The sequence below is a fragment of the Sturnira hondurensis genome, unplaced genomic scaffold, assembly GCF_014824575.4.
Source record: "Sturnira hondurensis isolate 20B ecotype Veracruz unplaced genomic scaffold, ASM1482457v3 Scaffold0021490, whole genome shotgun sequence".
NCBI lineage: Eukaryota > Metazoa > Chordata > Mammalia > Chiroptera > Phyllostomidae > Sturnira > Sturnira hondurensis.
Genome location: NW_028094121.1, coordinates 2295591 through 2323408, shown reverse-complemented (window position 1 = coordinate 2323408; position 27818 = coordinate 2295591). Strand labels below are relative to the sequence as shown.

Below are 27818 nucleotides of genomic sequence, written 5' to 3'. Positions count from 1 at the left end.
AGAGGCACGGGCTCAGAGAAATTAGATAACGTGATAAAAGTCTGACCCCTAGTTAAGGGCCTAAGCCAGGACAAAAAAAACCCCAGGATGTCTCCTTATTCAGGAGAGGCAACACTACTCCAAAACTGCCCCAAATAATTTCAGTATGGTCTCTATATAGAGGTTAAGCTCATGGGATTTAGAGTCAGATGTGTTCCTTTCAAAGGTACAACAGTTACTTTTTGAACTTGGCAAATAATTCATTCAGCTTCTCATTTAAAAACTCGGGGCTATAATTGTACCTTACGCAGTGTTCCTATTAGGATTAAATGAAAATGCACTTGAAGCATTCAGTACAGGCCTGGTATGTAGTCACTGTGCAGTAAATGGTATTTCTTATTTTATAATAAGTCTATTTGTTGAATCAGGAACTCTAGCATATAACGCCTGCATTCAACTTGAAAATTGGAACTATCACAGTCGTTCGACTTTAGGAATGGGAACTACAGAACTCGCCTCTCGCCCCAGAAATAAATCTTTGTGGGAGGATAATCACTGGTTGGAAAATGCGAGCCTTGAGGCAACAAAGCTCTGATCCCCAGGCTACAGGAGCAAGGAAGCCAAGCCTCCCCTGCGGGGTGCAGCCACCGTGCAGAACCTCCCGTGCACTGAGTGGCAGCTGGCTGGGCACGACCAGCATGGGAAAAGGCTGCTTCAGAGACCGGGTTTTAGCGGAGTGGAGCAGTACCTCCTCCAATTCCGCTCGCCTAATTCTCAGAGACCACACCCAACGCGCCGAAGGAAGGACTCCAAAACCGCGAGGCGGAGGCTTCGGCGAGGTCCCAGACCTGACCATCTATGGTCACAGATAGCACCGAACAAACAGGAAGTGGGGTGAGCTTCTACCTTCCCAGCACTGGCAGAGCAAGCCAGCGAGTCAGTGACGGGCACGCCCCGAAACCCGGGGCTGAGCCCACCACCCTCACCCAGCCTTTCCCTACACCCAGCTTCTGCAGCCTCTCCCAGCACACTGTCCGAGACAACAACCCCCCCTACGTCACAAAGGAGGAATCTGTGGCACGCATGCCGAAAGAAGCAGAATTTTGCCTCTGTCGTCACGCAGAAAAACCTATCCTCCTAGAGCACTTTCGGACCGCTATTAAAAGAAACCGGCCTTTGCCATTGGGCCCAAACTGATAGGAGAGTTAACCACTCACCTGTCCTCCTTCTCCGGAGGTGGAGTTTTAGCCTTTAATTTCGTCCCTTCATTGGTTGCGGCTCTTACGGTTGAAGGACGCGTGACTACCCTAAGGCACGCCCCCAGGGTAGCTTCCGCTCTGGGGGCGGGGTCTTTTATCCGTGCCCCTCCGGGCTGACGAATAATCTCCCGGGTGTGGTGAATAGGGGGTGGAGTCACGAGCGGGGCAGACAGACTTCCTCTCCGGCCCTTCTTTAGACAGCTGTTTCAGCCGGCCGTTCATTTCCGGTGGGGGTGCCGCGCCCAGTGAGGGCCCGGAAGTGGGTCGCGCGGAGGTTGCTGGGCGGTTCTTGCCGGAAGTGGAGAGCGGCTGTTCGCTGTCCGGAGGTGAGGGAGATCGCTGAGGTGAGGGTCCGCTGCCGGGTAGGGACTAGGATCCCCTCTACGACCCACTGACGCCTGGTGCGGTTAATGGCCTACGTTTCTGGCCTATGCGCGCGTGGTGCACCTTGCTGAGAGGGCTGGGGCGGAGGCCCTCAGGCCGACCTGGGATCCTGGGCGCGGTCTCTTGAGGTGGAGACGGGGTGACCAACTGAACCGGGGTTTCCTGGGGAGGCCCTTGCGCTTGGTTTCTCAGTCCCGGTCATCAGCCTCAGCGGAGGCCTGATATTTAAGGTGTCCTAACTGAAAGGAACCTCCGAGACCTTAGTAGTTTTCCTTATCTCTCTTTCGCCCCCATTGCACGGATGGGTAAATTGATCCCAGAGAGAAGAGGCTGGTCTACGATCCCATAGTGAATGAGGGAAAGCATTAGAATTATGACTTAAGTTACTTAAATCTAAGCCCCAGATCCTTCCCATGTTCGTGTCCGGGGAACCTCTCGGTCTTGGAGTGGTCTTTCGGTTGGTGTCCTTTCTTGGGCAAGTGCAAGCGAAAGGCCACCAAAGTAAGGGCTGCTTGGCACTTTCATTTTCTTTTTGAGAAGCAGCGTGTTTGGAGTGCCTGGGGAGTTTTTAAAAAGAGAGGGGCAGGTGGGGCAGGTTCTTGTGTTTGCGCTCACAGAGTCTTCTCTTCCACCTAGTCTGTTGCTCTTACCCTGAATAGTGAAGTTAACTTTATTGAAGGTGTTGCATCCTTCTGGTCCTGAAATCAGATGGCTCAGCTTTGGTCTTGTCCCATAGCCAAGGAGCTATAGAGGCCTTACTTAACCTATTTTTAAATCATTTTTTAAAAAATCTTTTGAGTAGAGATCTCTCTTCACCTCACAGAAGTAAACGTAATACAAATGTGTTTATTCTGTCTCAGGCACTCTGCCACATCCAGGGAATGCAGTTTTGAAACAAAACCAGCTAGAGGCTGCCATCAGGGAGCTGTTTGCAGGGATGGTTAGGAAGTAGTTATCGCCCTGACTGGTGTAGGTCAGTTGGTTGGGCATCGTCCCGCAAAGCAAAAGGTCACAGGGTGATTCCTGGTCAGGGCACACGCCTGGGTTGCAGGCCAGGTCCCAGTCAGGGCGCCTTAGAGAAGTAACCGATGGACGTTTCTCTCACATATGGATGTTCCTCTCCCTCTCTCTCTCCCTCCCCTCCCTGTAAGAATGAGTAACTAAAACCTCTTTAAAAAAAAGAAAAAGTAGTTATAAATGTGATGAGTCTTAGGAAAGAACAACAGAGACCTATGGAAGTTTGGAACACAGGGCTCAGGAAAATCCCTTCTGCAGAAAGTGTAAGATGAATTTCGAAGGATGAATAGGAATGAGCTCGATGAAGAGAGGATGCCAACCTTATAAAGCAGAGGTTAGTATCAGAACTGTGTCAGTTGAAGTTTTTTGTAGGGATCCCTGTTAAAGTGAAAAAGGGGGCAGCCCAGCACATTTGTCATGCAATTATTTCTTGAGCCTTTAATATATGAGAGCCTCATTTAATATGTGAGGCAAATATTAAATGAGGCTCTTGGCCCTGGGTTTCATGAAGTGGAAGAGGGCACATACAAGCAAAGCAGGGATGGCTTACAATGTTATAGTGCACTGTGAGCTCAGGGTTATGAGACAATAGAGGAGTGATATCTGAGCCAGGTTTTTAGGCTTTGAGGAGGATATAGGAGGCTAAGTCTTAGCCATGTGGTGAGTCTGGAAAAGAGATTTCCATGCAAAGAGTACAAGTGCAAGGACATGGAAATCTGGATATCTGAAAGACATGACTAGTTCAACAAGACTGTAATTCTATTAGTGCTTGGAAAAGTGAGGAAATGGGAAGTGGTGGGGGTCAAATATGAAGATCTTGTAAACCATGCTAAGAAATTTAGATTTGACCCTGAAAGCTATGGGGAGACTTTGAAGGGTTTTATGTAGGGAAGTGATGTAGTCAGATTTATGTTTGAGAAAGTTTAGTCTGTCAAGTGGGAAGAGACATGATGAGGAAGTAGACCAGTGGTTGGAAGCTGTTGCCATGATCTTGACTTGAACTAAGACAGTGACAGTGGAAAGGAGAAGAGGAATCAGATTTGAGCGATATTAAAAAGATCGAGTCCGTAGAACTGGAGGCTGATTGTGGATAGGAGTGAGGAAATAAAAGTAGTCTGGGATGATTGCCTTGTTTTATGGCTTAGGGAACTGGGTGGTACCATTTACCAAGATAGGTAATGTGAGAGGGAGGGATGAGTTAGGGAAGTAGCATGGGAAGAAAATTAATTTTGGACATACTGAGTTCAAGGTGTTTGCAGCACATCCAAGCAAAGATGTCTAATAAAGTATGTCTAATAAAGTTTCCCTGACTAGTGGAAACAGCAAGAGCAAAGATTTGGAGGCAGGAGTGGGTTCATGTTGTTCAGAGAAGTACTGGGACTTGGAGTTTGTGGCAGAAGATAAGATCAGAAAAAAGGTAGATGCCTGCCAGGTTATGAATAACTTTTGATGCCTGGTTTGAATGCATTTGTATTTTATTCTGTGGTTGGCAGTTTGCTTATTGCTTGAGTTGCTGCAGTCCAGCATATAGGAATTTCTGTAGAAATTTCCTGCCCTGGCTGGATAGCTCAGTTGGTTAGAGCATCATCCCCATATGCCAAGGTTATGTTTTTGATCCTCCGACAGGGCACATACAAGAGGCAACCAATGAGTACAGACTGTCATGTAAACTGAAATGTTGGTATTGTTAAGATTTGGTGAATGTATTTTTGCCTTGAGGAGGTTAGCTGCTTAGTTTGTAAAATGTTTTGTTTCCATACTGAGGGGTGATCTTTATTTTCATTCTTTCTTGGTTCTCACCCTTTATCTTGGTTACATATACTTTTGTTTAGTTGCAATTTTTTTTAACTAGGACTGAGCCTTTAAAAAGTGACTTCCTCATTTCAGTTTTCCATGAAGCATTGTGAGTCAAAGATTCATTTTACTTAAAGAACAAATACAAAGTGTCATTGGAAGTTGAACACTCTGGTGTGAAATTTAATCCTGAGATTCAAAATCTGAGGATTCTGAAGCCATATTTTACCCGGTCCTAGTGATCATTCCTTGAATTGTCGTCATCAGTTTCTTTCTTTACCTTCTACTAACCTGGCTCTTATGGCTATACTTTAACTTCTCTACCACAACCAAACCAGTCTTAAAAAGAGTCATTTTCATCTTATTACCCTTCACTGGTTTCATATTGCCAAAGAATCAAATCTAAACCCCATTGCCTGATTTACAGAATTCTCCACAACCAGACCTTTATCTTAATTAGTTGTCATTGGATGTTGCAGATTGACATTCTAATTTAGAAAGTCCTAAACTTCCATATTAGCATTTTATTTGTACTGTAGCACTTCCCTTGTGCTCCTCATTACATTTAGGACAGGGTTTCTCAGCCTTGGCACAGGTAACATTTTGGGCTGAGTAATGTTTTGTTGTGGGGTTTTCCTGTGCTTCCTAGGGTTTTAGCAGTATCTCTGGCCTCTACCCATTAGAGGCCTGTAGCACCGCCTCAACTATGACAACCAAAGATGTTTTCAGACAATGCCAAATGTTTCCCAGAGTACAGAATTGTCCCTAATTGAGAGCCACTGTGTTTAAAAGTATAGCTATGATTGTATAATGTTTTACCCAGCTAATTTCTCTGAGGGCAGGCTCTGTGGCCATGCTTAGCAGGCACATGAGAGGCACTGGATACCTTGCAATGAACAAATCATGTGTTTCATTGAGAAGGCAAGAATTAGTGTTTATTTAAGGAATTCCTGGGTGGTCCTTGAAGGGCTTGCCTTTTTTGTTTTGTTTTCATCAGAGGATGTGATCTTAATAGAGGAATACTTCTGGTTTAGGCACTCACTTAGAAGAAAGCTTTGTGTTGACAGTGAAAGTTGGGAGATTTATACAGGATGAGAAAAATAGGTGTGAGTACATGAAACAGTTTATTGTATTATTATTTATTAATTATTTTACATACGAACAACTGTAACTCTACTTTTGCCACACCTAGTATCCCCCCTATATTGGGGAATATATAAATTCCTGTTTTGTTCATGTTGCCTACATTTAGACAGTTTGGTTTAGTAGACAGGGATTATCATTTATTTAAAGTTGCATATAGTTTGTGATATACTCACCGTTTATTTTGATTAAACCATTATAGTTTTATCTTTAATGTAGCTACAGCATTAGCCACATTAGCTGAAACTTTTTTCTTTTTTTAAAAAATATTTTATTTATTTTTAGAGAGAGGGGAAGGGAAGGAGATAGAGTAGGAGAGAAACATCTGTGTGTGGTTGCCTCTCACGTGTCCCCTACTGGGGACCTGGCCTGCAACCTAGGCATGTGCCCTGACTGGGAATCGAACTGGCGACCCTTTGCTTCACAGGCTCGTGCTCAATCCACTGAGCCACACCAGCCAGGGCTGAAACTTTTTTCTTGATAAACGATCATATAAACCCCATAAAAAGAATCATGGCTCTAAAAATATCCCTCATGTACAACACAGCTTTGTGTGCCTTGTGTTACCAAATCTGTCATGTCAAGCTTTTCCATCTGACTGGAAAATAGTTATAGTTGAAATGTTTCATGGAAGGAATGAGCTTCCTTTTTTGTTTTTTCTTTTTTTCCTCCAGAGGTCATAAAAATTCCTGTATTTAAGTTAATTAGAGACTTATAGTCACAGATCTTTTCATACATTTATTTGTAGCTAAGTCATGGCTAGGGACAAATGGCATCCTTGAATCTATCTTTATATATGGGAATGGGAAATGCCATTCTTTCGAAAGCAATTTCCCAGCTGAAATCAGCCAATGCAGTTTTTTTCTTATACAACATTAAAGATACCTGCTAAATGCTCTTAAGCAGTTAGTCCTTGTAGTCCTTGAATGTAAGAGAGAGAGAGAGGAACTCATTGCTACACAAAATTATATTGTTTGCCCCAGACCATTGAAACAGCTAGTTCCCAAGTCTGACTTGAGCTTGTACACCATTACTAGCTTTACTTACTCCTGAAGTTTCAGATAGAGGACCCTGTTAAGGAGGGAACAGGAGACTAGTGCTGATTCTGAATTGGATTCTTTCCCTCCCTAGAAGATAGACCTTTCTTTCTCTTAATTTAAGCCTCAGGTGGCAATGACTCAGACACTAAATGTCATTGGTTTCATCAGTGAAACCAAATGCTTGGAGAACAGTGGCTCCTGATTTGGGTTAGATTTAGATGGCATCTTTACTGGGGCAAAGTGGTGTCTGTTCTTTGGTTTCTGCTTGAAAACAGCCAACTTGTAAGTATCTTTTATTAGCATGTCTAGGTTTTGCTTTGTGACATGTTAGAGCTTGGTGGTGAGAATTACTATATTGTTAGGAGTAGAACTAACTAATGCCTTATAGCTCAGTGGTAGTTTTTAGAGATATGGCTAAGTGGAGCTGTTTTGTTTTTGTTGCAAAGAAATTATAGCCCTGGCTGGTATAGCTCAGTGGATTGGGCATGCTCCTGCAAACCAAAGGATAGTGGTTTGATTCCCAGTCAGGGCACATGCCTGGGTTGCAGGCCAGTTCCAGTGGGGGACACATGAGAGGCAACCATACATTGATGTTTCTCTCCCTCTCTCCTTCCCTTCCCCTCTAAAGATAAATAAATAAAATCTTAAAAAACAAAAACTTATAAGTCAGAGACCTTGCCTTTAAAAAAAAGAAAGAGCCCTGGCTGGTGTAGCTCAGTGGATTGAGCACGGGCCTGTGAACCAGACAATCGAGGTTCGATTCCCAGTCAGGGCACATGCCTGGGTTGCAGGCCAGTTCCCAGCAGGGGCCAGTTCCCAGCAGGGGATGCACAAGAAGCAACCATACATTGATGTTTCTCTTCCTCTCTCCTTCCCTTCCCCTCTAAAGATAAATAAATAAAATATTTAAAAATAAAATAAAATAAAAAAAGAAAGAAAGAAATTATAGAACTTTGTGGGTTTTTTTTTTTTTTTTTGCTCTTTTATTGGGGGGGGATGCTTTTAGAAAGGCAGGAACAGTTTATTTATTTTTTTGTTTTAGAGAGAGAGGTAGGGAGGGAGAAAGAAAGGGAGAGAAACAATGTGCAATCAGTTGCCTCTTGCACATTCCCTAGCTGGGGACCTGGCCTGCAACCCAGGCATGTGTCCTGACTGGGAATTGAACCAGTGACCTTTTAGATTGCAGGCCGGTACTTAATCCACTGAGCTACACCAGCCAGGGTGAGAAATTATATAACTTTCTTAAAGAAAGTTTGGAAAGTAGAGGAACAAATTATTCAAAACCTCATCACTCTGATGTGACAAATACTTTAAATTTTGTTTTCTTCAAGTCCTTTTCCACAGTGCATTTAGCTATTCCAGTATAATCAGAAGTCTAAGCTAACACGGTAGTGAACATCTTCTCACCTATCACTTTTCCCATATTGGGATTACTTTCTTAGGATAACATCTAAGGAAGAGAACTACGAAGTCAAGGCCAAGAAAAGCATTTTGAAACAGACCAGTTGTACTATCATAGAACACAGGCTGACCTGTATAGCTTCTTTCTTTTCATTTTCACTTAAGGTTATGACTTAGAGGAACAACTGCCAGACAAAGTAGAAAACATTTTAAATATAGCAACTTCCTACTCATAGAAATTCATACAATTGGCTTAATTGCCTGATAAGATGAGACAAGAACTGCAGGAGTAACCTGGTTCCATTTACTTCTGGATTATTTCCTTGAATAGGCAGAAGGAATTGGGTTGCTTGAATTGTTAGAATGATGAAAGTATGAAGCAGCTTTGACAGGTATCCCTAGCCATTTCTGATTTATCTTGATTTCAGACTACAAAAGAAATTGCTGGAGAATCAAGGTTCTAGTTTCTTTTGGCTCTGCATGATATCCCTCCAATAGCCTATTCATTTCATTGCTGATGACTTGTAGACGTTGCTCTCCAGCCTTGATCCATCCCCAAGCTTTATTTCTTACTACTTACCAGACATTTTTATTAGAAGCTTCATCTCTTCACACTTTACATATCCAAAACTGACCTTGTCTTTTTGCCCTAATTGGAACATTGTAGAACATGTTTCTGTTTATAGTGTCTTCATTCTCTTAGACAACTGGGTTTGCATCTCTGGAGTCATCTTGGACTCCTTTCTCTGAATGCTACTGTACTCAGTAGTCAGTGCTACACAGTTATTAGTTGTTCTGTGTTTAATGCACATTTGTTTTGTGTGACCTTCAAGGCAAACTAAGATCAGTGGGGGAAGTTGCAGGGAAGCCAATTTTGCCTCCATATAAGGAAGAACTTTTAAATACTTTGAGCTGTCTGAATGGAATGGGCTGCTTCCAGAAGTCTTGGTTTCTCCACACTGAAGGCATTTGAACAGAGGCTACCCGACTAACTGCTGGGAATGTTGAAAGGACTGTTCAGACATCAAATGGTGTTTTTACAGGATGGTTTCTACACTCCCTATTAATCCTGAGAACCAGTGCTTCAATAGAAGGTAGCTTCGTTTGTCCTGCCAGATTCCCTTAGGGTAGAAAAACTGTTTTAACATTCTTTTAAATTTTCATTAGCACTTAATTCAGGTACTGGTCTCTTAGTTACCTAAAACTGATTATTTGTATTATAATTGATTCTTTTCATTTGGTTTCTAATATCTGGTTAGATGCTAGATGTTGTGGATTTTTAACTTTTAAATGTAAAAATATTTTTGTAGTGACCTCCTTATTTTATGATGAACACTAGCTTTCAGCCTAACTTAGACCCTGGTATCTTCCATTTTTTCCACATCCCATTCTGTTTATCAGGCACAATTTGTAAAATTTTGCTTTCATTGTATTATTCTTTCACTCAAAATTCTTGAATGGCATTATAGTGATCACAACATCAAATTCAAATACTGTCTGGCTTTCATTTCCCTCCGTAACTTATCCAGTCTTATTTCCCATGATACTTCATGCTGCATGATCTATGCAGGCTAACTTACTTGTGCTTTCTTTTCTGTACTCTCTTTGCTTCTGACTGCTCTGGAATATCTTCCCTTTTTTTTTCTTTGACCTCTTCTAGCAAGATGCCCCACTTCCCTTCAGAAACCAGATTACCTTCAGTCCTCATTGACTTCTTTTGAGCTCTCAGACCACATAGTCATTTATAGTCATTTACACTGTATAAAATTCAGAACCATACAATATTCGTCAAAGAAAAAGTTTTAGTATAAAGTCTGATACTCTGACGTTCCCTGATTCAGGTGAAGTTGGGATAATCTCTAAAAATACAGTCTTCGGTATTTATTACATTGATATTTCATCTGCATTGTCCTTCCCAATAAGAATAAAAGCTTCTGGATGACAGAAACCATGCATCTTCTATTTCTTCAGTAGCTCCCACAGTGCTAAGCATTTTCATTTTATGAGCATCTGCTGTGTGCCAGGTTTTTTAATATGCTGTGAATGAATGGGGCTGAGGTTGAAAGGAAGAGAATGGACAGATATCCCTCCTCCTGGAGGGATTCTAACACACAGTATGCAGTGATAACATTTTACATTTGAACTACATTTGAAAGCTTCCAAAGTAACTACTTATCTGTAAAATGTACTCCTTCAATCCTTACATCTCTGTGCTAGGTGAGGATCCATTAAATGGCTGCCCTGAAGTAATATAGTTAATATGTTAGTATAGTAGTAGTATAGTAGTAGTGGTATAGTTAATACGTTAATATGTTAATAATAGTTTAAAAAAGTTAATCTGTACAGCTATTTCCTCTTGATTCTCACTGCAGCCTTTTGAATTTTGTATTGTTGTCTCTACTACACAGATAAGGAAGTTGAGGCCCAGAAAGATTGGTAACATGCAGTGTCACAGGGCCAGTGAGTACTGTTATGCAAACCCGGATCTGTCTGACTTCTCTAAAGACAGTGCTCTTAACCCCCTATACTTAGTGCCCAGCAGTTCCCTGGTTACTAGCTTAATCAGTCAGGTGATTGATGGTAGTGGTGGATTACTGAGACTGTGGGGCTCGAGGGTGGGAAGATGATAAGTTCTGTTTTGGACATTTCAGCTTGAGATGCCTTTGGGACATCCATGTATAGATGTCCAGGAAGAAGCTGGATCTAAAATTCCGAGTCCTAGAAGAGTGGCCTGCACTGGATATGCTGCTCTGGGAGTTGCTGGCCCGTAGGTGGTTGTGGTGGTACCACTCGGCAGGCAGTCTGGGTGGTGCTACAGTAATGATAGTGGAAGGTTTGGGGGTGGACGTGACCAACCACCTAAAGAATGTGAATGTGTGGGAAGATAATGAGACAAGGCATGTTTTTTGGTCCCTTCAGTTCTGGACATTCTTTCCCATATCTCACATTTCATCACCACCAAGAACAAAAAAGTAGGTGCTGTTCTATATTTGGTTAGTGGTAGAATGAGATTAGCTATAATTGATAGCTGTATTGCCCTTTTCCTTTTGATTAAGTTAGATAGCAGAACTGTAGCTTATATAGCAATTAAAAATTATAAGTGGAATGGGAAAAAGGAGCCAAAATCCTATGAAGCTGTTTTAAGCTTTTAAGATTGGTAAGTATTCACCAACCCTGGCAGTCTCTAGAGACATTTGTACTGTGTTTCCATGTTAACACAGGTCTCGACTTTTGGCTTCCATTGTGTATGAAGGGAAAATGTTTTAGAGCAGGTGCTGTCTGTTAATGGCAGATAGCTTGGTAGTTTATTGCATGTGCTGCCTTTTCCCCAGAGATTTACCGAGTATGGTAAATTATATGTGAGTTTGTCCCTGGCCAGTAGGCAGCATGGGCAGCACAACATAAGGGAGAATATATTGGCCGCTTCTAGTCTTCTCCATCTATAAAGAGAGCATAGAGTTGGAAGCTTCTGCTGCATCTCCAGGCCAGGGAATGGAAAGGTGTATTTGGTTTACATTCTCTCTCTCTTTTTTTAATTCTCTTTTAAACATTCTCTGGCAAGTCACCAGGCCCAGAGAGACCAGAGTGCATACACAGAAAAGAAAGAACAGGGATACTTTATCTTGTGAGCTGCTTATCTCTTCCACAGGAAGGACAGTGTGTTAAGTTGAGATATTCTGGCCTGTCACCTTTGGGGGGATTGTAATTGCTATGGTCATTTTAGGCAGCCTCCAGGGAGTTGAGTCTATTCCACTTCAGTTACCTGAACTAATTAATACTTTGAAATGGAATATCTCCAAGTCAAGACTACTTTGATTGACCCAGTCAGGGCACATGCCTGGGTTGCAGGCAAGTTCCCTGCAGGGGCCAGTTCCCAGCAGGGGATGCACGAGAAGCAACCATACATTGATGTTTCTCTTCCTCTCTTCTTCCCTTCCCTTCTAAAAAAGATAAATAAATAAAATATTTTTAAAAAGACTATTTTGATTGAAATTTCACTGATATTTATGAGATTAGTTATGGTCTCAAGCATTTTATGTATATTGATAACATTTAACATTTATGTAGTGTGGGCAGCTTTCAGAACATGTGTCCCTTTGGAGTTTTGGGATGCTATACTTAAGGTACATTAATTTCATAATGTATTTCATATTCAATAAATGTTTATTGAATATCTTCTACCTGTCAGGTAGTGGTCTAGATGGTAGAGCATAATAAGGAATAAGTCAGAGAAGGTCCCTTCTCTGGTGGAACATACTATCTGTGGGATAGTGGGCACCGAATGAGGCTAGTTCAGATAAATTAGTACTTGTGAAAGATCTGAAAGAAGCTCTTCTGGATATGTCTGTTCTTCCCTACTTCATATCCAGATCCTACATTCTTACCTGAAGCCTGACTCAGATGGCAGCTTCTCCATGCTATGCTTATCTGATCCTTTCAGCTTCTCTTCTCTGAAATCCTGTTATTCTTAGGTTACCTGAATTTTTTTCCTATTTTACAATTGTTAGTTAATGTGCATGTCAAGTGTTCTGTATTAATTATGTTATTGAGGGCATGATAATATCCTATTCATCTTGGTTTTGGGCATTCATGTGCAGACAGCAAGATGTAGGAAAAACACTGAAGTTAGAGACAGACTTGAATTTGAGAACTGGCTTCCCTATTATTTAGTCATGTGACCATAGGCAAGTCACTTAACTTTGCTGAAATTAAGTTTCCTATTATTAAGAGTGTAATAATTTTGCCCAGCCAAGATAGAGGCGTAGGTGGAAACACTGTGCCTCCTTTCACAACCGGATTTAAGGACAACAAAAATTTAGAAACAAAAACACAATCAGAACAGACAGAAAATTTAACTGTACCGAAGTCCAACAATGAACCATTCATCCAGACTGGTAAGAGGGGCGGAGTTGGTGGCCAGTGGAGAGGGGTTTCGGCAGGAAAACGGTGGTTAGCAGACCCAGGTGCACAGGCTGCGCAGAGCTAGCAGACCCCAGGCATGGGGAGGAAAAGAGCAGACCCAGTGAGGCACGCAAGGTGGTTGGCTGACCACAGACACACATTCGTGCACAGATAAACCAGGCAAAAACGGGCAGTGAGACAGACTGCACAACCCAGGGCCCCAGCAATGGGAAATAAAGCCTAAAAGCAATGATTGAAAACACTCATGGAGGTTGAAGTGTGGGGAGAGACTCCCAGCCTCATGGGAGAGTTCGATGGAGAGACCCATGGGGTCCAAGCCCACTCACTTAGGAACCAGCACCAGAAGGGCCCAATTTGCTTATGGGAAGCAGCAGAGGGAACTGAAATCTGAGAGACAGCAGAGCAAGTGCCATTGTTCCATTGTTCCCTCTCTGACCGCCCCCCCTCCCAGCTATACAGTGTCACAACCCAGCAACTGGGTTGCCCTGCCCTGGTTTGGGAACACCTGAGGGTCTGTCCCTCATACGTAACAGGCATGACCAGACCAAAAATTATGGCTCAAACAGAAGAACAAATCAAAGCCCTAGAGCCAGTACTTTTAAGCGACCAAGAGATAGCCAGCCTATCAGATGCACAGTTCAAAACACTGGTGATCAGGCTGCTCACAGAACTGGTTGATTTTGGTCACAAATTAGATGAAAAAATGAAGGCTACACTAAGTGAAATGAAGGAAAATGCACAGGGAACCAATAGTGATGGAAAGAAAACTGGGACTCAAATCAATGGAGTGGACCAGAAAGAAGAAAGAAACAACCAAACAGAAATGAATGAAGAAACAAGAATTCAAAAAAATGAGGAGAGGCTTAGGAACCTCCAGGACATCTTTAAACATTCCAACATCTGAATCCCTATAATTCAGATTAGGGGTACCAGAAGGGGAAGAGGAAGAGCAACAAGTGGAACACTTATTTGACCAAATAATAAAGAACTTCCCCAATCTGCAAAGGAAATAGACTTCCAGGAAGCTCAGAGAGTCCCAAAGAAGGTGGACTCAAAGAGGAACACACCAAGGCACATCACAATTACATTACCCAATATTAAAGATAAGGAGAGAATCCTAGAAGCAGCAAGAGATAAGGGGACAGTCACCTACAAAGGAGTTCTCATCAGACTGTCAGCTGATTTCTCAAAAGAGGACCTTATAGGCAAGAAGGGGCTGGAAAGTATTCCAAGTCATGAAATGCAAGTACCTACATTCAAGATTGCTCTATCCAGCAAAGCTTTCATTTAGAATGGAAGGGCAGATAAAGTGCTTCTCAGATGAAGTCAAGTTAAAGGAGTTCCTCATCACCAAGCCCTTATTATATGAATGTTAAAGGGACTTATCTAAGAAAAACAAGATAAAAAATATGAACAGTGAAAGGACAGCAAACTCACAGTTATTAACAACCACACCTAAAACAAAAGCAAACTAAGTGAACACCTAAAACAGGAGTGGAGCCACAAAAATGGAAATCACATGGAGGGTTAGCAACAGGGGAGTGGGAGGAGAAGGGGGAGAAGGTACAGAGAATGAGTAGCGTATATGGTGGGGAGGAAATAGATGGGGAAGGCAAGAGTAGTGTGGGAAATGTAGAAGCTAGAGAACTTAATGACACATGGACATAAACTAAAAGGGAATGTAGGTGGGAGGGGGTGTGCAGGATGGAGGGGAATTAAGGGGGGAAGTGGGACAACTGTAATAGCATAATTTATTTTATTTTATTTTATTTATTTATCTTTAGAGGGGAAGGGAAGGTGAGAGGAAGGAAACATCAATGTATGGTTGCTTCTGGTGCATCCCCTGCAGGGAACTGACCCCTGCAGGGAACTGACCCCTGCCGGAAACTGGCCTGCAACCCAAGCATGTGCCCTGACTGGGAATCGAACCGCGATAGTCTGGTTCACAGGCCCACGCTCAATCCACTGAGCTACACCAGCCAGGGCCTGTAATAGCATAATTAATAAAATACATTTAAAAAAGAGTGTACTAATTTTCCTTCTGTGCCTGAATAGCTTTTGGAAGGCACAAACTAAGATAATAAATTTGACTATACTTTGTAAATTCTAAATTTTGTGGTATCATAAATATTCAGTAAATATTTGAGTAAAATTTGCTTTCCCTGAATACCTTTTCCTGGGTATTTCTCTTGTTTAATGAGGTCTTTATGATTATGCAAATATGCTAGACTGCTTTTCCATCTTATTTTACTATTAAATGATTCTGTTCCTTAGAACTGGCATCCTCTTCACCACAAATAGTACTCTATCTTTTCTCCTTAGGTACATATGTAACATTAAAACAAAAATGAGGGGCTGTGCTTATGGCTTCCCTGGGGGACGAGGTGCAGGATGGTTACTTGTACCCAGCATGCGCCGCCTACTCGTCCCTGTACCCTTACCCGTCCTCTGCCAAGAGCAAGGGCCTAGTGGGCAGGGGCAGCTGGCAGCTACACAGCGGGGGCTGCCTTCCTGTGTTTCCTCCTCGGCCGGGGCAGTCCTGCCATCCTTCCCCAGCAAAGAAATAAAAAATAAAACAAAAATGACATTTGATCTGTTTCAGCAGGTGGTACATTATGGCTGACATGCAAAATCTGGTAGAAAGATTGGAGAGGGCCGTGGGCCGCCTGGAGGCAGTATCCCATGCCTCTGACATGCACTGTGGGCACGGAGACAATGCTCCCAAAGGTAAGCAATGCTTGCTCCAGCAGAATACTTTGAAGACTCAGTGTCTTGGCCTGTAGTTTTTTGTCATAGTGTATTCTCTCCTTTGGAGCTAACTTCCCAAAATGCTTAGTCTAGAAAGTTCATTGCCTGTTATTTGTATTGCTGTGAACAGATGAGGGAGGAAGTGACTTGTGCAGAGAGGCCTGTGGTTAAGTTATTTTAATGCAAGAACTTCCTGCTTGTGTGCTATTTCCTGTTCTTTCTTTAGCAGAATGACTCCAGTGTAAGACAAATGTTCATTCTTTAAGTGATTTTAAAATTTTCTCTTAAAATGATTGGCAAATTGGCCTTTTGGCATATGCCCCAACTGAATCATAGAATGTTGGAACCAAAAGGAACCTCGGAGATCATTATGTTTGTTTTCATTTTATGTATAAAATTAAGCTCAGAGAGGAAAAAGGTCTTTGTCAAAGCAACACAACCAGTTAGTGTTGGTGTTGGAACCTAGGTTTCCTGACTCATGTTCTAGTATTCTATTACTGGGTAGCCTTGCCTCTCCACTTTCGTATGGAAGTGCCTTTTAACAAATCATTGAATTTCTGTTGCATAACTGATTATTTGTGGTGGGTCTGTCTGCAGCCGGAGCAGTTCCCTATGTGCAAGCCTTTGACTCACTGCTTGCCGGTCCTGTGGCAGAGTACCTGAAGATCAGTAAAGAGATCGGAGGAGATGTGCAAAAACATGTAAGGATGTTTGGCCCATTTTTCCCGCTTTTAGAAAGGACTGATGGCTTTCTTTAAATCCTGATCATCCTTGGTTTGAGAGCCCCTTGCAAAGTTCCTGGCTCCTTTCTAGTCAACTCTTGCCTAGAGTATAGTCCAGGCAATGAAACTGTTCCTCAGATTTTTCTAGGCCCCCTGCTTTTGTCACATAATGTGTGTGCTTCTTTTATACAGATAACTTGCTTTGTGCATAAAATATGGCTCAGTTCATCTTTGTAGGGAGAACTGCTACCAGTCTTATCCCAATGTGTTATGTAACCAGGCCTAGGGTGGCTTATTCAAGAGTCATTATCATGACTTAGCATTTCCGAAACTATACTTTATAGTTATTGGTTATACTAATGTGAGTTATTTTCACGCTTGTCCCACAGCAAGAGTATGAAGTAGACAGTGACAGGTTCTACTCCACCTACTTCCCTTCATGTGCTGCCACCAACGTTGTCACCACCCCCACACACATATATATATTTATTCTCTCTCTTTGGGATCCAAAATCTTCTTGCTAGTCTTCTGAGTGATTCATTGTGAGCAGTAACCATGTTTATGATCTTCCCGACCCTTCAGCAGGACTGCTTGCTTGATCTTTAGAAGATCTATTTTGAGCCTCTTATATACCATCTGTTGGCAGTAGTGTTAGCTCTGGGGAGTGGAACTGGGACTTAGATAGGAGTGCTGGGGGCTTGCATATTTACTTTATACAGTCTGTAACATTTGAAAAAAATTGAAAACATGTATTTTATATTTTAAAAATGCAAATCCAGAAGAAATAGATTATTTTATTTGAATTTTTATGTTTTAATAGTGCTTATAGTCCTGTGTTTCTTAAACATTTTTTTACTATGATCGTAAATAAGAAAATACATATTTGTAACAGGTATGTTTCACAAAATAGTGCTTATTGTACCTGCACTGTACTTTTTGAGGGGAAATAATTTCAAGCTGATGTACTGTACTTCCTGTTTTATTTGATTAATTATCTGTGAGTGGATCGTGATCCAACATTTGAGAAACAGCTTTAACCTCCAGGAGTAAATGCCATGGAGAATTTAGGCATAAATGTAGGCTTTTACCTTTATTCCTGTCTGGGTTTTGGTGATGAGATGCAGGAGGGATTTTTCAGTGACCTTCATATCACACTGCATATACATTTGCTAATTTGATTTCATCTAAGGCTAGCCCTGATTATCTTCATTTCCTGGATATGCATCCCTGATTAGTTCCAATAGGAACAGTGTATATATAATTCTGCTATCAGTCTCTGGAATCTGGAATACCTGAGGAAAGCAATGTGGAGTGCGTGGGTTGCTACCAAAGTACATGGAAGCGGAGGTTTCAGGTTATCGTTATTGGTACCTCTCCAGCTGTAATGTGTCATTAGAGCTGATTCTTCTTTCCGGCAGGCGGAGATGGTCCATACAGGTCTGAAGTTGGAGCGAGCTCTCTTGGTTACAGCCTCTCAGTGCCAGCAGCCAGCAGGTGTAAGTTCACTACCAGTTGTTTTGTATTGGTTTGATGCTTAGGAGAAGTCGAGAGGTTTCTGCATTGTCACAACATGCTCGTATAAACCTACCAGCCTCGTCTATGAACACACCAATTTCCAGCAGTAGAGTCAGACTCTGGGAATGTGCCCTTGAGTATTTATTGGGCTCTACTAGCCTTTCATTTACGTAGGATTGTGGTTACCTCTGGGACTTTGCTGCTTCTCTCTTTCACCCCCCCCCCCCCATTTTTAAGAGAACGTTTATCTAGAAAGTCACAGAGGTAAAAAAGGTGAGTGTAGAATAAATGGGCTCAGGAAACGAGTTACAGAGGCAAAAGAAGGGCCCTTGGAGTTTAGGGGAGAGGGAGGCAGGGAAAATGGTGCCCGTGGGGAGGAGGTGGAGAAAGATGTGGGTGTGCTCCATATGGAAAGCCATGCTGCTTTCCTTCATAGATGGCCTTTGTTTTAGCCTCTTGGTCAAAGCTAAATTCATCATACTGTCCCCTAAGCCTTTTGGGTACAAAGAGTGGTTCTTTTGCTTCACTGTGAAGCAGGCTCGAATAATGCTCTGGAGATCCTAAAACTTAAATTACTGCTTTCTCCCCTTAAACTACTTCTGCCTCCAACTTTTATGCTGCCAAGGTATAGAAATGAATTAGAGAAAGTTTAGATTTTTCTTGGAGCCAAAGAGTTTAGTTTTGTTCTGTCTTTTTGCATTTGTCTTTCCTGGGCAGAGGGGAAATAAAACTTCTGCTGATGCTGTATTAAAACCTTTGACCCTTTGTATGCCTAAATAATGTAAAAAATAGCATAAGATAATGTTAAATATATTGGAGGCTAATTATTAATTTGTCTTGAATGGTTAAAACATTTTGTTTAAACCTCTTTAAAACAAAACAGGCAGCTGAGACACTGTTTTATTTCCCTTGCTGTAGACTAGGGATTGGTAAACAACAACCTGCAGGCCAAATCTGGTCCGCCACCTATTTTGTAAGTGAATTTTTTTTTGAACACATCCATGTCCATTTTATGTGTGGGTCCTATTGCTGCTTTATGACCTACAACGGCAAAGTTGAGAAATTTCAACAGAGACCGTATGGCTTGCTGAAATGCTTACTGTCTGGCTCTTTACAGGAAGTTTGCTGACTCCTGCTTTAGACTTTTGTCATGCTAAGAGCTGATAATTGAGGTGTTCAGGAAACCAGGCTCTGGCTGGAGAAAGGATAAAAACGCAGAAACAAAATTTATTTATTTATTTATTTTGCTAAGCTGCCTGCTCACTTGCCAAACCCCGTAATTACATTTTATTCAACAGATCTCTACTCAGCAGCTGCTATATGGCTAGCAATGTTGTGTTGAAGGGTATAAGGATTATAAAAAAGGGCTAATTCAAAGCCCTTGTTTTTGAAGAATTAATGAGGGACAAAAGCATATTCACATGGGTTCATTAACAGTTTGTACTGGTGTGTGATGCGGCAACAAAATTGGGTATGCTGACAATGAATGCTGTAGGAGGCCAGTGTGGCTGGACTTGGAGGGACTATTCCTCATGAAGCGTCAAGAATATTTGGATAGACCATCATAAGTAAAGCCCAGAAATGAACTAGTATCTCCTGTTTAGTGGGATAGAAAGGAGACTGAAATGGTAAAATTCTGTGACATAGCCAGAGTATGAGTCCTGATCATGAAGAACCATAAAACCTAGCCCGAGCAGCTGGAACCCTGTGAGGAGAAAGAGATGATAAGCAGTATTTTAGCTATATGACTCTGTGCAGGGTGAATACGAAGTTTATTTGGATGTTCATTGTAGTCTGTAAAGAATTCTTACCTTCAGGATCACAGCTGACCAACCTATAAAAGCTTTTTATTTTATTTTATTTTTTTATCTTTAGAGGGGAAGGGAGGGAGAGAGGGAGAGAAATATCAATGTGTGGTTGCCTCTGGTTTTGTCCCCTGCCAGGAACTGGCCTGCAACCCAGGCATATGCCCTGACTGGTAATCGAACTACGATCGTGTGGTTTGCATGCCCGCACTCAATCCACTGAGCCACACCAGCCAGGTTTTATAGGAAGACTCTAACATGAATCTTTTCCTACATCTTTTTCTAGAATAAGCTTTCTGATTTGTTGGCTCCCATCTCAGAGCAGATCCAAGAAGTGATAACGTTTCGGGAGAAGAACCGAGGCAGCAAGTTGTTCAATCACCTGTCAGCTGTCAGCGAAAGTATCCAGGCCCTGGGTTGGGTGGCTATGGTGAGCACAGCAGCTTCTATGGGAGGGAAGGGATAGGATGAAAAAGATCCAGGGACAGGGCTGGAGGGGCTCTGAGTAACTGACAGTTTCTTTTTCTCTAGGCTCCCAAGCCTGGTCCTTATGTGAAAGAAATGAATGATGCCGCCATGTTTTATACAAACCGAGTTCTCAAGGAGTACAAAGATGTGTAAGTCTGGCCATTCCTCAAAGGATAATGGACAAATCCAGCTAGATACTTGCTAGAGTAGTGCTTTGGGGTTAAGGCTGCCCTTGACTATTGTGTTGGTTCTTCTATCTCAGGGCTGCTTTCTGGAAAGTTTGGTAGATACTGGCTCATGCAAGGTGCATTTGCAAGCAGGATGTGTTTCTCCTTCCACTTCTGCTTCTTCTCCAGGATTTGTAGAGGCTCTTTTAGTCTTCTAATTCATACCCTTCTAGGTTTAGTAGGTTTTGCTGGAGATAAAATGGACTAATGCAGAGGTGGCAAACACAAGGCCTGCGAGCTGAATCTGGATTTCTACCTTGTTTTATCTGCCCCAGCACCTTGTTTCTACCCGGTGGCAACTCTTGCTTAACCATTAAGGAGTAGTTACATTTATACAGTCCTTCAATTATATTTGGCCCTTTGAAGGCAACAACAAGGCTGATATGAAAACGAGTTTGATGCCCCTGGACTAACGCCTTTTAATTAGCCAGTTGAGATAAAGTTTTATTCTTTGGAAGATTTCCAGCTATCCCAGTGGCAAAAGTTTCAGTAAGATTCACTAGGAAATTACCCTGACTATTGATGCTGTCAGGTAAAGTGAGAGGAAGGCTGCCTGGCCAGTGCAGGTATTATTAAGTAGGGGGAGTCATTGTATAGAATAACTGTAGGTCGGGCTGCATAGCTACCCAAACCCTCTCTTTCTTCTTTTCATCATCAGTCAACCAACATTTGTTGAGTAACTACTCTGAAGGAGTAAGCCTTCATGTGTGTGAAGTATGTCCGAGAACACCAGGCACCTCCTTAATCCTTCCAGGAACCTGGAATTAAGCATCATGTGTTTTAATTATACCCCATCACTTTACTGTTGAGAAAATTAGGACGTATGCTAAATAACTATAAAAAAGTCTTTGAGCTCATATATAAAAAGAGAGGAGACTTGAACCATACTGCAGTACTATTTCTATCATTTAATGGTGATTATTTCCTCCTAAAGGGAATTTTTTTTTCCTTTGAGGAGGGACATGTTTTGACATAAGGCACTGTGCTGTAGCCTTGAGAGTCCGGGAGTTCCACAGTGATGCTCGAGAGGTCTCCTTTACTGTGGCTTCATGTACAGAATGACTGCTTTTATCAGTTATATGTATTAGGTTCTTTCTAAGGTCTACTGTGAAAAAACAGTTTGCTACTTAACTGAAGTTTGAAGAATGCTGCTGTAAGAGAAAGAGATATGATCTGAAGTCCTTATACTCATGGACTTCAGTCTAATTAGGGAATGGCTTTAAAAAAGAAAAGCTTAGTGATGATAGAAAAGTTGCTATTAGCATAGCCTAAGAAACACCAGGGAGGAGGCTATGAGCTCACAGAAAGGAGGGGTTATGGAATCAGTATTGTAATGTATTCTGACTGCTTGTGATGAATTCTTTAATTTTTCCAGGGATAAGAAGCATGTGGACTGGGTCAAAACTTACTTGAGTATATGGGCAGAGCTGCAGGCTTACATTAAAGAGTTCCATACCACCGGACTGGCCTGGAGCAAAACGGTCAGTGAATCCTCCCTTCCTTTTACCCATCCAAAACAGGGTCCACGGGCTTCTTAGACTTGGATACCACAAAGATCCAAGAAGAGGGCAGAAAGGAGGAGAGAAGGAAAGGAAAAAAAAAAGACTAAAAAAAGCAAGGGTTATAGAATGTATATTCATTTCTGTTCAATTTAAGTAAACATGGGTGAGGGATAGTGATTGGGCTGGAGGGGAGAGAGATGAATGAGCTACATTATCCCAGCACTCTTGAAGCTTAAAAATATAGATACAAAACTCCAACATAAATCACCAAGCTAAATGCTGTAATAAAGATACACTACAGAGTATGAGAAAGAAGAGTGGATCTCACTGGAAGAAATTGTACTGAAGGGGTATACTCTGATCTGAGACTTTATGCAAGTATAAGGCAGTGAGAAGTGGGAGAAATGGGGATACCAGCACATAGCATAGCTTAAACAAAGTAAATGCAGAATAAATATAGACATTAGTCATCTCCGATTTGTCTTTGAAAGTTTCAGTTTATAGGTTAGGAATAAGGGCACATGCTCAGACTATGGAAGTGCTTATGGTGCTAAGGAGCTGATAGAAAAGAATTTGCAGGAGATATAATCAAAAGAAAAGAAAGACTGAATGAGATTGAGGGGGCTGAAAGACTCAGAGAAGATTGAACAGTCAAGCTTGGATGCTAATGTCTTTCACTAAAATAGACAAGGGGCTGATTGCACAGGTAAAGGAAGGAGCAGGAGATTATGGACTCAGTCTTGGACTTGTTAAGTCTGAGATACTGATGACACACTTAAGTAGATTTTTAGAAGCATGGGTTTAGAGCTGGAATTAGGTAGAGGCCAGAGGAACAATGTGAAGGATGAAAAGAGCTGGGTTGGATCCTTGGGAAGTGGTAAGAAGGAATAAAACCAAGCTTTATTGGATAGGGAGCTACAGTGGGTACCCAGTGTACCTTGGACACATGTAGGACCTGACTGGAAATGGTACGGAGGGGAAGAGAGGATGACTCTGTTGTGTGCACTTATTTTTCCAGGGGCCTGTGGCAAAAGAACTAAGTGGATTGCCATCTGGACCCTCTGCTGGATCAGGCCCTCCTCCCCCCCCACCAGGCCCGCCTCCCCCACCAATGCCTACCAGTTCAGGGTCAGATGACACTGCTTCACGCTCAGCACTGTTTGCACAGATTAATCAGGGAGAGAGCATCACACATGGTAAGTGAATATTTTGGCAACAAGAGTTGATATAATAAGTAACTTGCTTAGGTCAGATCTTACCAACTAGAAACTGGATGAGTCTATAACCAGAACTGTGGTTGTGTATGGGAAAATTGATTTGGGGTATCATATTAAAGTTGTCCAAAGGACAGCAAAGTTGGCTTAAATGGAAATGGAAATTAGGCGATTATAGATGGGGGAAGCTCTCCACCTCATAGTTGGTATGTTAGGCCAAAACATAGTGTCAGCAATTTTTCCCTAGAGCTTTTTGCATGTCACTACATGGTCTGTTTGGGATGTCGCTGTGTTGGGGTTAATTTCCTCAGAGGACATAAAATAGTCATGGGAAATTTGCATAAGAATTACCTAATAATGGTACAGAGAGAGTAGACATCCTTATATACAGCAGGTGGAAGTCTAAACTATACAGCCTTTTTTTAGGGATCTACCTATAAAAACATCTAAAATAACAAGTTTTATGTTATTTATAGTAACTAAAAATGGTATAACCTAAATATCCAACAGTAAGGAAATGGTTACCTGTAGTGTCTCCTCTTAGTGAAATACTATGCCACCATTAAGTCTCTTTCTATAGGGAACCAAGCAGTGTTTAAGAAAAATCCAGAACTGGTAGAGCTAAAAAGCCACTCAGTGTTGGTTATATAGTATGTTGGGCCATGTCGGGGAGCAGGAGCAAGGAGTTGGTCAGTCTGCTAAGGGCAGTAATGGAATCTTTTCCCTAAAATTAATAAAAATTTTTTTAGAGACTAAATTAACACGAAAATTTGTTATTAAAGTGTTGACTTGTTAAACTAAATTGAACAGTGTGTTTGGCTATAATTAAATAAAAAGCAGCTATCAATAGAAGAAATTATTAGGAGAGTTTCAAATGTTAACACTGATTTGGAGGGATAGTAGGTTAGCTGTGGGCAAAGATTTTTTTCCCTTTTTATAAATTTTCTTTACTGTTACCTGTTACTTTTTCTTCCTTTATTGCTTTAAAAACTACATTTCTTTTTTTTTCTTTAGTCCTTAGTCCTCATCTGAGGACATGCTTATTGATTTTTAGGGGGGCGGGGGGGAATCATCAATGTGAGAGAGAAACATCAACCACTTGCCTCTTGCTCGCTCTCTGACCCGGGACTGGACCGAACCTGCAACTATGTACCCTGACTGGGAATTGAACCCACAGCCTTTTGGTTTACGGGACTGTGCTCCAACTGAGCCACATCAACCAGGGCTACATCTTTTTTGAGTGTGTATTTGGTATGTGTTTTTCTAGATCTTTTTCTTTGCATTTACATACTCATCCGCCCCATACAGCCATAGTTTATTTTTTTGAATGGAACTATATAAGTTAATCTTTGGGTAGAAGAGAAATTATAAAAGTGCTTCTATAGTCCTGGCTGGTATGGCTCAGTGGATTGAGCACCAGCCTGTGAACCAAAAGGTTGCCGGTTCGATTCCTGGTCAGGGCACATACTTGGGTTGCTGGCCAGATCCCCAATTGGGGGCGTGCAAGAGGCAACCCATCCATCTATCTCTTGCACATCGATGTTTCTCGTCTTTCTCCCTTCCTTCCTCTCTAAAAGTAAATAAATAAAACCTTTAAAAGAAATTTCCTTATTTAAAAAATGCTTCTCTAAAATTGGTTTTGAGAGAACATCTCAAAGGCTCTAGTTTTTGCTTTGACATTTTTGTTAAGGATCAGACTAACTTCTGATAGCAGAAGTTAGTTATTGCCTCAGCCCACAGCCCTGATACGAAGGAGAGAGACAAGGCAGCCTACTGTTCTTACAGCCCTGAAACATGTATCTGATGACATGAAGACTCACAAGAACCCTGCCCTGAAGACTCAGAGTGGTCCAGTGCGAAGTGGCCCCAAACCATTCTCTGCACCTAAACCAGGAGTCAGTCCATCCCATAAACCAGCCACAAAGAAGGAGCCAGCTCTACTTGAACTGGAGGGCAAAAAGTGGAGAGTGGTGAGTTAATAATGCCAGGACGAGGAAAACAAGGAGTAGACAGGGTTTCAATAGAGCACAGCCAAAGGAATGTAGTGTTCTGGCTTAGACGTCAAGAAGGAAAATTTGGGGTAAACTGTTTGGGGGGTGGTGTGTGCTTAGTGATGAGGTTGCTGAAAAGGGGTATGTCTTTTACAGGAAAATCAGGAGAATGTTTCTAACCTGGTGATTGACGACACAGAGCTGAAACAGGTGGCTTACATATACAAGTGTGTTAACACGACATTGCAAGTCAAGGGCAAAATTAACTCCATTACAGTAGGTGAGTTTTTGTTGTCCTAGGCAGGCTCTGTTTTAGAGTCTGAGTTCCTAAAATTCTTAAATGCATTACTTTTCTTTAAAGTTACACTGTTGACTTGCTCCCTTTCTCCTCCTAGATAACTGTAAGAAACTCGGTCTGGTGTTCGATGATGTGGTGGGCATTGTGGAGATAATCAATAGTAGGGATGTCAAAGTTCAGGTAACTCGATATCTTGGCTCCTTCCTTTGGTCCCTAAGGAATTAATTGAGACACAGCCGACCCACAGATGTTGCCGGGGTGGGAATCTGATTCTACAAAGTCTGTAAGCTGAGCTGCTTTGGATGTGGCAGGAGAGGAGTTGGCTCTTGGAGTGAGCTCTTTCCAGCACCCATCCCAGCCTGCCCTCAGTATCCAGTATCTGCTGAGCACCTGTGCGCTTTGCATGTAGTTGCTGAATCATGTGAAACAGTGAAAGCTTTTCGTGCAAATTACTGTTGTTTTCCCCAGCTGCTAGGACTTAGTGTTCTTGGTGTTCTTTGCAGGTAATGGGTAAAGTGCCAACTATTTCCATCAACAAAACAGATGGCTGCCACGTTTACCTGAGCAAGAATTCCCTGGATTGTGAGATAGTCAGTGCCAAATCTTCTGAGATGAATGTCCTCATTCCTACAGAAGGCGGTGACTTTGTAAGTTTCCTGATCTTTTTAATATCTAAAAACAGAAGGGACTGAAGACTCCTTACATTAGACAAAGCTAGTTGATATTGACAGACTTTCTGCACTGAGGGGTCAAACCCAGCAATGCACACTTCCAAGCAGAGGGAAGTGTGAGACAGCCCCACAAAGCAACGCTCCAGAGGAGGGTGGTCTGCCTTTCTTAGGTTGAGCAGCTTCGGTAGTAGAAAGGAAAGGGATTGAGTAGTAGCATCGTGTTGAGTTGGTGCCATGAGGCCGTATACATTCTCATCTCCTCCTCATAGGCTTAATAGTCTACCCAAGGTCACTGGTCAGTGAACAGTAGGGAACAGATTCAAACCTACACCTGTCTGGCTTTGGAGGGTTTGTTCTCATCCCTACACTGCTCCTTCATTGTATCAGTGGTAGGGGAGGTGGTCATGGAAGGTGTGCCACTGCCAGTAACATAGCCATGCATTTTCAGGTGGGTTTGTCTCACTACATCCTACCTGCTCTCAGAGCTTAATGGAAGCAAGCATTAGAAGAGAAGTCTAAGATTAAACCCCAACTTATATTTTTTAGCTCAGACTTAAATATGTTGTTTCTTTATTTGCAGAATGAGTTCCCTGTCCCTGAGCAGTTCAAGACCCTATGGAACGGGAAGAAATTGGTCACCACAGTGACAGAGATTGCTGGATAAGCGAAGTGCCACTGGGTTCTTTGCCCTCTTCCCTCACACCATGGGATAAATCTGTATGAAGACGGTTCTTTTCTAGATTTCCTCTACCTTTCTGCTCTTAAATTGCTTCTCTGCTTTGAGAAGCACAGCTACCTGCCTTCACTGAAATATACCTCAGGCTGAGATTTGGGTGGGATAGCAGGTCAGTTGAACTTGTGCAGGAAGGCACAGCTTTTCCATATCAGCTCAACCACACTGCCAGTCCTTTCTTAAGGAACTGCAAACCAGGACTGGTGTGTTTCAGCTTCCAGCCTTTGGGGATTATTCCACCAATAAAGTTTGGGGGGAAGAATAAAGCAGTCCCCAGGAATTAACAGCTCAGAAAGTTGACACAAATTAATCTTTCCCTAACAATAAGCAGGAAGGTAACAAGCTGGTGTGATTCCAGCTGGTTCTTCTAACCAGACTAATTTTTCACTCTTGACAACTGAGGCAAAGGTTGCACTGGACCAAAGGCTGAGGCTTGGCCATCCAGCATTCCAAGCAAAATTGTTTCCTCTAAGTATTCATTTCATTCTGCATTCCATCCTGGCTCCACCTGAACCTGAGACAGTACGCTTTCCTGTACTGGTTGCCGTGACAGTGCCCTGTACCCAGGCCAGTTAAAGTAATCTTGGGTTCTTTCTTTCTCTGGGATCTGTGCCCAGCATGTTCCTATAAAGATGACTTAAAAAGGAAAAACATATCATTCCAAGGAATCTGGCATTCCTTCCTCCTTCCGTGCTAGGTGCCTGTCATCCATCTTCACTGTCCCCTTTGCCTTGTCATGCTAAACAGCTTTTGGCTTCTATCCGGGCACCTGAACAAAGGACTAGAATCTCGCACAGCATTGCAAATATAAATTTCAGTTTTTCCCCCTAGGACAAACAGATCAAAATATGCAACTACTTTTTGGTGGGAAGAGAGATAGTCCTGTGACTTCGACCCATTTTTCTGAGGCCTGTAGAAATAAACCTTTATGTACTTAAAGTTATACAGAAAATAGAATAAAATTAATACCAAACTTACTTAGTA

General features: G+C 42.1%; 1 protein-coding gene across 4 annotated transcripts; it reads left to right on the top strand.

Moving 5' to 3' along the window:
* The first annotated feature begins 1460 nt into the window (after window positions 1-1460).
* On the top strand, window positions 1461-27807 carry CAP1 (cyclase associated actin cytoskeleton regulatory protein 1). Of its 4 annotated transcripts, none has more exons than XM_037032642.1 (14): window positions 1474-1582; window positions 2050-2123; window positions 15546-15667; window positions 16286-16389; window positions 17829-17906; window positions 20017-20160; window positions 20262-20347; window positions 21801-21906; window positions 22946-23123; window positions 24927-25111; window positions 25289-25412; window positions 25528-25610; window positions 25934-26077; window positions 26682-27807. In XM_037032642.1, exons 3-14 carry the CDS (start codon window positions 15556-15558, stop codon window positions 26763-26765), a joined length of 1428 nt encoding a protein of 475 aa, XP_036888537.1. In that variant the 5' UTR covers window positions 1474-1582; window positions 2050-2123; window positions 15546-15555; the 3' UTR covers window positions 26766-27807. The 4 variants fall into 4 exon arrangements, with proteins under 4 accessions (XP_036888536.1, XP_036888534.1, XP_036888537.1 ...); XM_037032643.1 differs by having other exon boundaries at window positions 1489-1564; XM_037032641.1 differs by lacking the exon at window positions 2050-2123 and having other exon boundaries at window positions 1461-1564.
* The last annotated feature ends 11 nt before the right edge of the window (window positions 27808-27818 follow it).

What these genes read in the sequence shown, in the direction of transcription:
- CAP1 (XM_037032641.1), top strand. Translation starts at nt 15,556, where the DNA reads ATGGCTGACATGCAAAATCTGGTAGAAAGATTGGAGAGGGCCGTGGGC. An exon ending in AGTGCCAGCAGCCAGCAGGT is followed by an intron (nt 17,907 to 20,016) that starts GTAAGTTCACTA and finishes ATCTTTTTCTAG; the next exon opens with AATAAGCTTTCTGATTTGTT. An exon ending in AATTAACTCCATTACAGTAG is followed by an intron (nt 25,413 to 25,527) that starts GTGAGTTTTTGT and finishes TTCTCCTCCTAG; the next exon opens with ATAACTGTAAGAAACTCGGT.